Source organism: Podarcis tiliguerta (assembly GCF_965153285.1).
Source record: "Podarcis tiliguerta genome assembly, chromosome: 1".
Classification (NCBI taxonomy): Eukaryota; Metazoa; Chordata; class Lepidosauria; order Squamata; family Lacertidae; genus Podarcis; species Podarcis tiliguerta.
The window spans coordinates 34,467,163-34,482,471 of NC_139534.1; the positions used below are offsets into that span (position 1 = coordinate 34,467,163).

General features: G+C 39.8%; 1 protein-coding gene across 4 annotated transcripts in view; it reads left to right on the forward strand.

Annotated features, from left to right (window-relative positions):
* Positions 1-13,112, forward strand: part of CACNB4 (calcium voltage-gated channel auxiliary subunit beta 4) — a 135,309-nt gene extending 122,197 nt beyond the window's left edge. For all 4 annotated transcript variants that reach the window (XR_014504341.1, XR_014504342.1, XM_083410265.1 and 1 more), the window contains one exon: positions 68-13,112. Coding sequence is in view for 2 of the 4 variants with exons in the window: in XM_083410265.1 (XP_083266391.1) it covers positions 68-328 (261 nt within the window). In the remaining 2 variants the exon portion in view is untranslated. The remainder of the gene's footprint in view (positions 1-67) is intronic.
* The last annotated feature ends 2,197 nt before the right edge of the window (positions 13,113-15,309 follow it).

Genomic DNA, 15,309 nt, shown 5'->3' on the forward strand with positions numbered 1-15,309 from the left:
CCCCACCCCCACCCCTTTGTTGTTGTTGTTTTTTTAAAAAAACCCTTGAATTCTTTACTATTTATAGAGCCAACGAATGAGGCATAGCAATCATTCTACTGAGAACTCTCCAATTGAACGACGGAGCCTAATGACCTCTGATGAAAACTACCACAACGAAAGAGCTCGGAAGAGCAGGAACCGCTTGTCTTCCAGTTCCCAACACAGCCGAGATCATTACCCGCTTGTGGAAGAAGAGTACTCCGACTCATACCAGGACTCCTACAAACCTCACAGAAACAGAGGGTCTCCTGGAGGATACAGCCATGATTCCCGACATAGGCTTTGAGTACAAGAACCTGGGGGGAAATGGTACTCGTCCGTTGCCAACTTGCCATAACATAGCTAGGCCAAACGAATCAACTCGATTCGGCAGTTGCGGCATGGTTTTTACTATGCTTACAGGCTGCCGCCGTTTAATGCTATATAAAAAGGGGTGAAACATACAGATCATGCCCTTCATATGTTTAGGAAGAAGATAGTTTGCCCAGTCACTTTAGATGTGTTTTATTTCCAGTGTAGAGATTTAATTTTAGAATCAGTACCTTTTCTCTTCATTAGACACTATTAGACACATCAATTTGTAATTTAGGATTACCTGTTGAAGCGCATATAAAATGATTTCCTGCACTGGAAATTCCAAATGACCAGTTCCAGTTGGAACCAATTTATAAACCAATTCCTGTTGGAATTTGGGCGAAATTGACTGGAAAGTCAACCTGAGCATGTTGCGGTCAGTTTAAAAATAAAATAAAATAATGAAGAATAATGAAACCATTATAAGCAAAATAAATAAATAAATAAAAGCTATAGAACTTGTTTATCAGAAGGTGAATTTATATAGATAGATAAATACAGATAAAAATAAAACAATTTTAATGTATTTATTTCAGATTAACCAAATGTAAGCAGTCAATAGTGCCAAAAACGATGAGCGAATGCAGCAGTTAGACTACTTTCCAGTTTAAAGTGATCTGTATGGGATGAGTTTTTTCTCTCTCTCCTCCCAGCATATGCATTGCAGCAAACTGTATGATGTCGATAGTTTTTTTTGCATTTTGCTAATGACAATATAGAACTATTTCAGGAACTTTAAATAAACTAGGAGTGAAGAAGCCTAACCATTTTTAATGTGGTGGTGGTGGAGGACGTGGGCACACATTCACTGTCCTGGAAACATGCTCCTTTAATCCCAGTCACACCTTCGAAGTGTGTGAAGTGGATGCGTGGGATTTTGCTAGCTGGCCCTGCCTCGGCTATCACATGCTAAGCATAAGGTGTGGCTGTTTTGCTGAAGGCTCTTCTGGCGCGATCCAAGTCCCTAATTGCATGTACAGTTCTACATGTGTAGAGCCCTGATCCCCTCTCCATGAACCCAGGTCTTGTGAAGGTGTGAGCAGGGCTTGTTCACTCATTGGAAGATGTGGACACTTTTGGGAATTTGGTTATTGTTTATCTCGTTGGCTAACAATGCTTAAGCACTACTAATAATCTGTATCAGGCACAAAGCTCATAACCATCTTAATGTTCTACTTGGGTCAACAACAAATTGGCCTTGCACTCACAGGGAGGAAAAAGAAGATGCATTCATACTAGGGCTTAAACGTGTGTATTAATATATCCAGAAGAACTATGGTATCATCATTTTTCCTACCAAAGATTTAAGAGCATATTGCTCAGTGATTTGTCAACAGACCATAGTAGCATGACGGTTTTGCACAAAAAATGAACAAAGATAATTCCAACCGAAGCACTTCAGGAGCAGTGCTTTAGTGAGGACGCCCCTAAAATTTGAGGACTTGTTGTTCTCAGGCGCTTTCTGGAGAATGACAAACCATTTTCTATATTGTGTTATAAAGTATGACGTTTGAAGCTATTTTTTCCTGGTCTGAATGCATCACCTCTCACATACAGCAAAAAATACTTCATCGAAAACCCTATATAAAGTCATGCCTTACAGTCTTCCATCTTGATCCAGATTCCATTTGAGCTGCGGTACATAATCAGAGTTCCTGCTTGTGTTTGGTTCTCCTCATGCATTTAAGTGTAAAAGGAAGCTCTGCACACACACACACACACACACACACACACACACATCCTTTGTGTGTACTTCTTCATTGAAATGAGTGGGGACACCCATACATGTAGAAGCTCTATAGATGAATCACTCTATGAATGAGCGGAAATCATAGCATCCACACAGAAGGTTGGCCAAAGACATTTTGCTGAGGCAAAGAACAAGATGGTTCCTCCCAGCTGACTGGGCAGTGGCAACGTGACAGTATCCTCTACTGCTAGTTTAGGGGGTGCATGACTGGTAATTTGGCACACATAATTCTGATCCCCAGCAGAGGGGAATGGCCAGGGAGCTGAGGAAGAATATTCAAGGGCACCTCCATCCCACAGTATCTGATGCCTGATGCAGCTGCCTCACTCTGCCTAACAATAGCATGTGCTCTACAACTTTGGATATTTATAATAGGGCAATGGAAATGTTTATTTTCTCCAAATCTTTTAACAATGTAAAAGTAGCCATTGGAATGCGGCAGTGTGGGATACATTAAAAACCAAAATTTTAGGTTTTCCCCCACACAATTCTAAATGGGGGGCGGTATTCTGAGTGTAATACTTGTGGTTCTTCTAATCTCAGCTCCATACAAGGAAAGCTGCTGAGGGGTAGCTGTTTACCTCCCTTTTAAAGAGAGAGGTGTGCTGCAGTGCTAGAGACAGGAAGCACACACAAACTTGAAAAGCAAAGAGGGGCGCTAAAGGTACAAGAAGTAGTGAGAATTTGCTGTAGGATAGGGTGGCTAACCATAGCCCTCCATAATGTTGAACTACAACTCCCATCATCCTTGGCCATTGACCATGCTGGCTGGGGCTGATGGGATTTGCATTGCAATTAAGCAACATCTGGAGTGGCCCTGGTTAGTCACCACTGATGTAGTGGAAATGGTACAAAATACCTATATCAAGAGGCTCTAGGGAAGAATCAGGTGGTTTCTATGTCTGTGCAAAGTTGAGTTTCTAGGACTAAGCTGAAATACCGGTAATTTCCAAGAGCTTCTCACTAGGGATAGTTCTTCAGGAGTAACTAAATATAAAATAATGTACATGCCTGATTCCTAGATTGAAATGTGAATAGTGTGTGTGTGGTTGTGTGTGTGTGTGTGTGTGTGTGTGTTACTAAATTATATAGAGAGAATTTATAAAATCAGTCTCAAAGAGCCATATGATTATTGGAACTACTAGCTACCGTGACAGAGTTCACTGTTGAACACAGATAAGGCACGTACTGTATAAGAAACGTTAGAATGTACCGTGAATTTTTCTGGCTTAGTCCTGGAAGCTTGAAGTTGAACCTCCCTTGGTTTTAATTCATTGCTCTTCCTTGAGGGAAGCTTTGTGCAAACATACTTTTTAAAGGGCACTTTAGGCTGCAGTCCTGAACACACTAAGACGAAAGCCCTACCCAACACAGTGGGACTTACTTCTGAGTATACATGTTGTTTTGATTTGATTTAAAGAGGAAGCTCAGGGCCTCCAGAAAAGAGAGTAACTTAGAAAATTTAAACTGTCTAAAAAATCCACGAAATGATGGAAATCTGGAAGATGGAGAAGTTGTTATTTATCACTACTCCTATTAAAGGCTCTGTCCAGTTTGTGCCACTGAAACTTGTTCTGCCAAATTCTATACCGCACTTGGTATTGTAATTGATGGGCTAGCTGGCAGAAGAATCTTGTTTTCGCCTGCAACAAAACACTGTGCTTTGAGTGCAGGGAAAATGAGATATGCCAACAGCTGAAGTGGTTTTGTTAAGAAAAAATATCAGGATACCCTGAAGGAAATGAGTAGCTGTGCAGTTGCTGCACAAAAGAGTATTGTCTGGAAATGCCCTTCGGGAAATATGTGTTTATTGATAGTGTGATTCTAGTTCTAACTGGCTGGAGGGAAACATAGATTTTTATGGGTCTGGACTGTAGGCAAACTTGAAAGTTTTCCTCATCAAAATGACCTTTTTCAGCAGTCTTGCTACAAACCTAGGAATTGTGCCTATACTTTTCACTATAAAATTATATAACTGGTGATTTCAATACTTCAGATATTTTGTTGCCTTGTGTCAAATGAACACTTGTTTTCATTTTCTGCTTTATTTGCTTTTTAAAATGGCACTTTTCTTGCTGTCAGACCTATGTCTTACAATGGCATGCATGCCTTTTACCCAGTATAAGTAAATTAACTTTGTTATAAAGATTTATCATTTTTCATTCTGGGATTTTAAAAACAGGACTCCTTGCTGTTATCAAACCTAGAAAAGCAACACTTAAAAATGGCCACATACCAAAATGCTGAGATGTGCATGATAATTTTCTCTGTGCATATGTATCCTTCGCTCATCCCTTTACAGCAATTTAAATCTGAAACCCTCCAATTAGTCACAGTTTTCCATTTCATCTGAACTGCAGAAACTGTGGTTACCAGGTTATGAACAAGCCAGGATCTTAAGACACTTCCAAACCCTGTGTTTCTTGGCTTGTTCCAAACCGCCTAACCAAGTTTTCCTGGGTCAGACAAAACAGGAAACTGTGATTAGTTGGACACATCCATGTCTAATTGCTGCAAAGGACAGAGAAAAAGGCAAGAGCCTTGTACATCTCTCATTCTGTCACCTTCTGGTCACAATTATCCTGCTGATCAGAACCGTAAAACTGTCCAACTTCTAAATTTCAACTATGCTCATCAGCTTTTAAACCACTGGACGAATCTCAAGCCAGAGTAAATTATTAGTGGAATTATATTAGTACCAACTTGGATAGAAACTAGTGCATGGTTGCATTGTGTAATATTTGTATATTTTAAGTATGGAGGACAAATTGAAAGCGTCATTTTCTTCTACAGTTCCTCTTGGCTCTGAGCTTTCCCCTTCAGCGCTGTGCCAAAAAGCACACAAATGCTCCAATTACCACTCCATTGTGTCCCTTCGCCCTTGCATGGGGCATATCCAGCCTAATAACAGATACTATAAACTGTGCTTTCCGTGTTATAAAAACCTGCACTTCACCAAGCAACATGGAAACATTTCCCACAAATAGTTTCTGTTTCTCACAAGTGAAAGCAACAACCTGATAAACTTGAGGGAGAAAGTCTATGTGGATTATGTATTACAACCAGAGATTAATTATATTTTTAGAAATATTCAAATAAACCTAACCTGTAATTGCAACTCAAAGATTTACAAGTTATGTTTTTAGAAGGAAAACAGAGTAGGATCACTCTTTAGAAGATGGCATTCCTACTTTTTAACGTCAAAATTAACTGTTGAAAATGTAAGTCTTAGTTTTCCCCTTCTATTTTCTTTACAAGAGTCACTGTTAAAATAGGTTTCAAAAGCAATCTGCCCCAAAATGTTTGGCTTGCAGTCTGCTTGGGGCAAATTGACTAAAATGCTTCTGTTATTTACCCCCCTTGAGTAACTCTTGGTGTGAGGGCCTGAAAACCAAGTTCCTCCAATATTCATAATATGAATGATTTTAAAGTATAACGTTCAGCCCAAAGTAGAGTTGCTGAGGAAGATTCTTCTAAGGCTGCAAGTGGAGTTAATACTTCACTGTTTGGAAACAGGCGGATAATAGATGTCTGAATAGCTAAAACAAGGAACAGGGCAAGAGAACATAAGGTGAGGGCCATATTTGTAGTCTTTGATCAACTCAGCCTTAGCCCTCAGTGCTATGGAGTAAATCCAGAGAGTCCCCTCCATGAATGGAAGGGATTCCATTCATGGAAGGCACCTAGATCCATCAGAAGCTCCCTGCCTGGAGGAAGGAGTGGAGAAGGCAAATTTGCCAATTGCCCCTTTCCCTTGTAGCCCGCCATGCGTCTTCTCATTCTGTTCTGGAGAGTCCTCTGCCCTTCCAGAATGGACTTTGAAGCAACAGAAAAGGAGGAAACTGCAGAAACTGCTTCCCTGCAAGGGGAATTATGTTGAGTGCAGCCCTGTGCAATCAACCCAGAAGTTAAGTCCAAGGGCATTAAGAATGTAAGAATTTCCTTGCTGAGCGTGTCGAGTCCTGCGTTCGATTTCCCACAATGTTTAGTTGTTCTTGCAAGCCAGATAGGACATGAAGGTGATGGGCTTCCCTGCAACATGTGATTTTCAGAGGTACACTGCCTCTGAACATGAATCTTCCATTTTGCTACCCTGGCTGGTAGCCATTCATAGACTTCTCTATGAAGCTGCCTAGTTCTCTCTCTTTTTTGAAATTCATCCCAGAGGCAGCCACCCCCAAATCCTTTGGTAGTGATTTCTGCTCTAGTTACGTATTGTAAACAAGACACACCAAGTAAGTGTGGATATCATTGCAGTTTCATTGAGTTCGGCCTGAGTGACTGCTTCAGTATTGGGCACCGAACTGGCAGCATGATCTGCCATATTTTATGCTATAGCCCAATGGAGCATTTTACAGTACTTTTTATGTCTTGATTACATGTACTGCATATTCATCTGCATGAAAGAGAAGGCATTAGGAAAAAACATTTCTTAAAAGTTTTATAAGTTCCTTTTATGTCCTCATTAAAGTATTAATTGCCATGAATGCACTGAAATATGTAGATCTAGACTAGAATGCTCTTTATTCTCTAGTAACATTATTGACCAGACCATTTAACTGCTTGAAGATATTTGCATTTTATGGTGGATCGCTGCAATGGCACTCAAATGTATTTTCCCTAGTAAATGAGATTATGCTTTTAGCATTTCAGAAAGAAAATAAATTAGTTTTAAAGCCTTTGGGAACTCCCCCCCCCCCCAAGTCTTCTTTGACAATCTAGTAAAAAGTAAAGATCCACGCAGTGGAAATAATCCTAAACCTGCATTATCTTCTCAGGCTGCAAAATTACGTTTGTCTACTAGTCCATTTGATAGAGAGTCTTTTTGTTATGCTGTCTAGTAAAAATGCTATCTGAATGGTGCCAACTTCCTTAAGTTTTACTTGCTGGTGCCTGCAACTGGTTCACACTCAGATAATGCCTACACAAGAAATAACTATGGTGGATTCTATCAGTGGTTTTCTTAATTCGTACTCATAGCAAAGAGAAGCACCAAAAAGGAACAGTTTACGTTGGGCTTCACCTAGTTTATTATGGGTGCAGATCCTATATCTCCCACCTGGCCAAGAAATGCAAGATGTGAGAATGCGTTCTTTGGGCAGGCAGAGGTGGGAAGGCTGGCCAGAGGTATAGCACAGAGGTGTCCATCCCTTGTAATGGCCCTAAGTGTTGCCTCCACAGGTTCAGAGGGAACAGCACTGTTACGTTCTGAGGTGGTGATCTCCACATGCGAACACTGTTCCCATAGTGGACTGAATTGAGCCCATCTTGTGTCACAGTAGCACATTTTCAGTTTGGATGGATGCCTTTTTAAAAATGGTGTTTCTTTAAATGCACTCTTTAAAAGAAAAAAGAAAAACACTGGTTATTACCTACGTGAACATTAAAAGCCTACGTTATCTCGTCCTCCGCCCTGCAAAAAATTAATGGAGACCCAAATAAATAAGGCTATGGCTACAATTCTGTGCACATTTAACTTTGGGAGTAAGCTGCACTGAATTACGCCCATAGGAATATGCAAAGGATTGAGCTGCATGAATAATTTCCTGCTTTTAATATAAGACCTTATTACGATCCTGTTACGCTGCTTCTTATACCAATTGGTCTATATACAGGTATTTCAGAGTGTTTTAAGAACGTGTCACCTTGTTTCCATTTTAAAGCATTTGAGGGTTGGCTTTGTTTTTCCGGGGGTGGGACTGTCTTGATATGATGGCCTTAGCATACATCTGCGTACAGATTTTAAAAGCAGACAAATGCATTGGTTGCACTCTTGATGCTAGCAGGGCATTTGTGCCAATTGGGGTGCTGCACCAACAATTGAATCGAGTATATCAAAGTTAGCTTGTTACATGGGTTGTTTCCCTCTGCCTTGATTGCTTTGCCAAACTGTATTTTAAAGATCTGATTGTTGGGTTCTTTTGCAACTTGTGTAGTTAAAACAGTTTTCTCATGGCATGTACAATCGAAAATGGATAATGTTTTGTAGCCATACAGTTTATTAAAGTCAACCCTGCAGCAAAAACCTCATAAGAATAACTGGATCTCGGTTAAGCTCCACTTTGAGTTTCAAGTGTATCTGCTTTAAAATCCAAAATAAAATATGACACTTGGGTCTAAAAAAAATGTCCAGGTCAGGAAGTTTCACTTTGAATTGCTTCATCTTGCACTCAGTTCACTCACTTTAAGTTCCCTAGCAAGAATATTGTCTCTTGCTATTTCTGCTACCTACCTCTTGACTGCTTCTCACCCTCAATTTCTGATTTAAAGGAGCTGCATTTACACTAACGAAACTCCTTCAAATCAGAGGTTTTTGTGCAAGTACAAACATGAAGTGTATTGAATCAGGGCATTTCCCAATAAACCATTATAAGAATTCACAGAGTTACCTTTGCTGCAGGTCATCTTGCCCTTATTTTCCCGCCCCTCTCTGTTTTTAAAATACCATTTAGAACTGGCCATGGGATGTTCCCTCTGTCTGTGTGCCCTTACTTGGAAAAGAAGGGCTATTGCAATGGAAATGAGTAAGAAGAAAGCGTTTACAGCAGTACTATATTAAGTAAATTTTGTATGCTGCTGCCATCCAGTTAAACAAATGTTTGTAATCATTACAATATTTTTTAGCCATCAACATTAGTTTAAATCTCCACCATCAAGCTAATAAAACCAGCATAATTTTGTGACTGACTATGAAACAATAGTTTTGAAGAAGAAGAAGAAAAGCATATTTCTTATTCTAGATCAGGGCTGGGGAATCTGTGGCTCTTGAGATGATGTTCGACTACAACTCCCATAATCCCTGGCCATAGCCTATGCTGACTGACCAATGAGAGTTGGAGGGCCACAGGTTCCCCCAGCATTGCTTTTGATGGTGTCTCTTGTGAAATATGCCTGCAGTATGTTAGAAAAGGTATTCCATTCCTGTGTGAGAGTGAAAGGGCAATGTCTCTTCCATCTGCAATGTTTGTAAGTTCTTTTTTTAAGTGTTGCCCTTTAAAAATTGGGTGTTAGAGGTCCCTTTTTATTCTGTTAAAAAGCGGTTCAATTTATTTAACTAAACAATTAAAGGTTGCAGCCCTAGTTTTGACAGGTCTCTCATGAGCCAAGAGCTTTTCCCTCCATGGGGTTTGAGATATGTAATTTAAATAAATCTGCACAGTGCTCTTCAGCTATGGTCCCTGGGCAGTTTACACCAAAATAAAAATGCATAGTAAAAGTAAAAAAAAATCCAAACGTACAATAAACGCCACAGCTAAAAACAGTTAAATTTAAAAATGTAAAAGCTGGGAGAATTATTATATTTATGTTGTTATTGTTGTTTAGTCGTGTCCGACTCTTCGTGACCCCATGGACCAGAGCACGCCAGGCACTCATGTCTTCCACTGCCTCCCACAGTTTGGTCAAACTCATGTTTGTAGCTTCGAGAACACTGTCCAACCATCTCGTCCTCTGTCGTCCTCTTCTCCTTGTGCCCTCCATCTTTCCCAACATCAGGGTCTTTTCCAGGGAGTCTTCTCTTCTCATGAGGTGGCCAAAGTATTGGAGCCTCAGCTTCAGGATCTGTCCTTCCAGTGAGCACTTAGGGCTGATTTCCTTCAGAATGGATAGGTTTGATCTTCTTGCAGTCTCCTCCAGCACCATAATTCAAAAGCATCAATTCTTCGGCGATCAGCCTTCTTTATGGTCCAGCTCTCACTTCCATACATCACTACTGCCTTGTGCCAAATAAGGGTAAGTGTGTTGGTGACAGGGGAACCGCCCTGGGGAGGAAATTTCACTAACAAAGTTACCAAGATTTTCCTCTGACCACTGCACCTTACCTCAGATAGCTTGTCTCTCATTAGAAAAGGGAAAGGAGAGCTATTGTTTCTGGGTGGGAGAGTCTTCAAAGAGTATATTTGCTCAGACAGGCTGACCAGGGAGCAGGCGTTCTTTCAGTACCTTCTCCCAAGCCATGTAGGGGCTTTAATGCTAAGCACCAGCACTTTGAATTGTGCCTGACAAGGGTTGCCAGTTTAGGACTTTAATGACTGCTGAAACACTGTTCCAGCCACCAGTCCTAGTCAATAGCCTAGTAGCTGTATTTTGAACAATACAGATTGTTTGTCATATAATGGTAGCTACGCAGATCCACAACTGCACTTCAAATTCAGTTTGAGGACAGATAAGCTACTTTAAACAGAATACTTTTTCTGCACAGAAAGTACGGTACCTTCCATATAGGAAATGAATATGAAAGCTGTGAGTCTCTCTGCCACAATCCTGCTGCTTCATCTTACATTATTTAACGCCAGAGTACAGTACTTGAAACCAGGGATTTTCTGCTGTTGAGTACATGATTTCTATCTCTAGAGCGGCCAATGGGAGTCTTCTGCTTTGTTTTAGAATCCTTGTAATCTCATTGAATTAGGATTAAGAAGTGTAGTTCCATAGCTTGTTTAAATCTAAGTACTCTTTCTTTAAAAGTTTGTTTTTGATTGGGGTATTCAAGGGCCGTAAGTTTCCATTGTTTGGTTGTGCTATAGTTTTGCAGTGGTTTCTATTTGGACTCCATGATGCTCACGATTCTTTAGAAGTCCAAAATTAATAAAACATAAGGCAAAGCCTACTTTCTTAAATTATATCCACAATATATTTCATACATTGGCCACTGAATTGAAAGTTGGAAACTTACTTGAAAAGGAAATGATGTAATTCATGCAGATTTGTATTAAATTTAATTTGCATGATTGCTTGGTTAAAAGGAATGCTACTACAATTGATTCCACCTCCTCCTCCATGATTCATCATTACCTTATTTTTTTATTTTAAAAAAACAACAGACATACAATCATCAAAACACTTATTCTAGGATCCACTCCAGATTTTAGTGGCTAGATGAATTGCAACAATATTAGCCTAGCCAGTTTCAAATTTGGCAAAAGCAACACTGTTCCCTTTTGTTACCACAAAGAAAGCCCACGTTTTAAGAGCGACGACTAACTGGCTTGGTATTACGTATCCTTTCAGATCCGAAACATACAATGTCGAAAAAGAGTAGAAAATACCTAAATGAATGGATTTGGACTAAGGGCTGTAGACTCAAACTAGGATGAAATTTATTTAGTTATAAATAATGAAGACACTATTTTTTTCCTGAAATTTGTGGAATATTTTTTCAGATAACTAGCATAGAAAAACTTCCTCTTTACATCAATTCCTTTGATCCAAAGGAAGTATTTTCAAGGTGACAGGGGGAAAACAAATTTTAACATCATTTATAATTCTTTTTTAGGTAGCTATTGTATTTTAAACTGTAGTGGAAAAGAAGAAAGCTACTGTGGAAAACATTTGCATCTCATTAGTATTACTGAATAAATTTGCCTTTTTGAGCACAATAATCACTAGAATTTCCAAGCAATGGCCTGCGCATTGCAATTTGGGGGATTGGCTCCTCCAGCTTCTATCACCTACTAAAGTCTCACTGCTGAAAATGGCTCCTTTAAATGTTTTAGTTCTATAACTAAACATTATGCCCAGTGCTAAGTAATCTCAGGATCTATCCCCAGAGATCTCGCAAGTATTCATCATATGTCTTATTAACATTTTTTTTTTAAAAAATGGCTCTATTATTTATTGTACTTATTTCGTATTAGCAGTAGAAAAATCAAATGAAGTCTCAAGACACTATATTGTACATTATAAAATTACAGAAAAATATATTTTGCCAAAAATATGGAGCTAGAAAAAAGCACATTTGAAATAGCACAAATTTACATTTACATTGCTGGATCTGCCATTGTAAGGGTTTTGGTGTGTTTTTTTTGGGGGGGGGGAGTTGGGTAAATCATTGGTTCCAGATTAAGAAATTGATCTGCATTTTCCAGCACATCGTTTTACTCCATTAGACTTCTTCACCAGTTCATTAGAAAGTGTATCCAATAAACTCAGTGTGAATTAGCTTTTCAAAATCAACAGGCCTGGGTTTTTCTTAAATATATCGTTCTCCGACCTTACTTCTTTCCCCCATGTTCTAGAATTTCAATTTATAAGTGAGCTCCAATTTTGTGTTCACTTAAATTTCACGCTTTTTCTTTTGCAAAGAAAGACTGAAAAATATATCCCATAATACATCTATATCCCCAGGCCCGGCCTATTGAGTAAAATATCCCATTGAAATATCACACAACTTGTAATAACAGTTTTGCCTTTGAAATGTAACAATTGCTTAAAGACTCGAACTTGCACAAACAAACTCCCAAGTATAAACCATCTAAGGATTGAACTCATTATGCTCCTTTTGAGAGTCCATAATGAGTTGGGAGTGGAAGGTAGTCTGTAACTGCCTCCGCAAGGAATGTATCATCTAGAGTTAAATTTGTATGACCTCTGAAATTGTGCCTGAGCTCCTTCTCGTGTACACAAAGAATCCGGAAAGGGAATTTGTTGTTGCATAATAGTGTGATGTGAATAATCTAGTATCTCAGCCTGAGACCTTGAGGAAAGTACACTAATCTGTACAAAATATGTCAGCGCTGACCCAAACTTGTTTTCCATTGAGTTCTCTGGACATTATGGCTATCCCACATGTGGGAGACATTTTGGGTGCATTGTGGATATTGGAATTAAATGCCTTTGCAAAACCAAAATAACAGACATTTTCTATTTAGTTGTTTTCCTTTTTGCAGATTTGCCCCTTCTTCTTTTTACTCTATAGATACCGTATGTGTAGCATTCTACAGGCATGCTGGGTAAAATATACTATGCAAATGTGTACAGTGTCGCATGTTTTGCTATCTCTCTGCTTTTAGTGGCTTTCAAGGAAAACAAAAGTGTTGTTATTTTTGTGAGCCCAAAACATCTAACAGAAGAAAATGCAGACTGCATGCTTACAGTACCCTGATTTCTATGGATTTGTTTTATGGAATTTAGATGTATTAAACTGCATTAACAACATTTTTTCTACAATAAATCAAACAAAAACATCTAGACTCTATGGCTACATGTCTTATCTCTGAGTGGTTAGACCAAACAAGCAGAAAACATTTTTAAAAGGTGGAGCTTGAGCATTTCCTTTATCATCATACATAATTACACGCCGCTCTAAAGCTGGGAACCTTTTCTTAAGTCGCGGGTTGCACTCCCTTGCAGACCACCTTACACATTCCAGAGGCAAAATGGGTGGAATAATGTATGTGACCCTGACCTTTGTACAGTAGGCTATATTCCAGGCATGCAAAAGCTACTGATGCACACATACCACCATCCTCTATGCAGGCAAACAAGAACCATAATCACAGTTCAAAGTCGTATGTCAAGCAGGTAAAAGTGGTCAGGGAGGGTTTTGGAAATGAATTTGTTTATGTAAAATAGAAAATGCAAAAATAAAATTTATTTCAAAAAAAGGAGGGTTCTGATCTAGGGGAGCACTGTGCATTGTGCTTCAGAGTCCAGCTTGACTGACTTCACAGAGTGAGCATACCAAGGCTACATCTTTTAAAACACCCTTTTAGTGCCGTGCTGAATTCCATCCCTCCATTCTCCAGCAATTTAATGAGAAAATAAATGGTATTCAAAATAGTATTCAAATGAGAGATGTCAGATAACTTATCTTGGGTGTGTTACAGGTCTTTGTTGCACTTACATTACTTTCGAAGAGGCCAGTGCGTGGTGTGTTTTTTTAGAAAGTACCTGTTTGTTTGACAAGTGAGTACTAGGTGATCCTCATCTAAGTTGTGTGCATCCCAAAGTCACAGAAAAATCTGTGGACCAAGATTAAGGGGATATTAAACAGCATCTTGACAGGAGTGCCTTCCCTTCACTACTTCCATCCTAAACTGAAATCTTGCTTCAATTCAAACCCATCCCCTCTCATTACTCTCAATGCTGGGCAGCTGCTCTGCCCAGGCAGGTAGGGTGAACAGTCTGCATGGATTCTTGCAGTTTCTGCCTACTGTCCTAGAGACTGCCTGGAAGCTGCACCATTGTCCACCCGTTGCTTGCATAGTTCCAGCTCAAGGTCCTGGGAGAAAAGAGCATGAGCACTATGCAGACAGTGGTTCTTTAGCTACTACAGCGGTACCTTGGTTGTCGAACTTTATCCGTTCTGGGAGTCCGCTCGATTCCCGGAACTGTTCAAAAATCAAGGTGCGGCTTCCGATTGGCTGCAGGAGCCTCCTGCACTCAATCGGAAGCCGCAGAAACCACGCTGGTAGTTCAGCTTCCAAAAGATGTTTGCAAATTGGAACACTTCCAAGTTTGTGGCATTCGGTAGCCGATTTGTTTGGGAGCCAAGCCGTTCGACAAGCAAGGTACCACTGTATTGGATTCTGAGCACCAGCATGTCTGACTCCCCTTCTAACTCCAGGTTTGTGACCTCCCTGAAAATTCTACCCCACCGTTTATGAAACTAAGAGTCCAATCCTATTGAGGCTAAAGTAAGTCGCATTAAATGCAGTGGGACTTATGCCTAAGTACATTTGTATAGGACTGCAGCCCAGGTGACAGCATACCTGGCCTCTCTGTAAATTATACACATCATTGGACTATGGTGACATGATGCTTAGATCACTGTGGAGTGCTCTACATAGGGCTGCCTTTGAAGGGTACTTTAACTGGTCCAGAATACTGCAGCCAGGCTAATGGGGGCTGCATATAAGATGCACATGACTCTTTACTTGAAACGACTATGCTGGCTTCTATTTTGTTGCCAGGCCAAATTCAATGTTTGAGCTTTAAAGTCCTTTAGGAATCTGCCTGCTTACTGTCTCCTGTGTGCCCAACTCCCCCCAAAATATGCTTAGCTGGGACAAGAGCCCTGGAGCTGCTTTCCAAAGGCGGTTCATCCTCCCCTTCATTATGTCTATTTCTTTTACATTGCAAAAATTGAAATGCAGTTTCTGTTTCTTTAGATTGTAAGCCTAAAGGCAGGGGCTGTCTTATCATTGTCACTTGTAAATTGCTCTGGGAGCCTATTTTTGGTTGAAGAGTGGGATAAAAATGCAATAAAAAAAATTCTAATGGCCTTCCGTAGGATGGTCACAACCTTCCTTTTTTTAGGAACGCTTTTGATCCCTAAGTGGTTGCTTCCTTTTTGACATGATTCTAATTGCTACCATTAAATTGTTCTTGATAGCTGTTTGTACTTTTCCTCTTTGGCTTTTATGGCTGTTTTAGTGTATTTT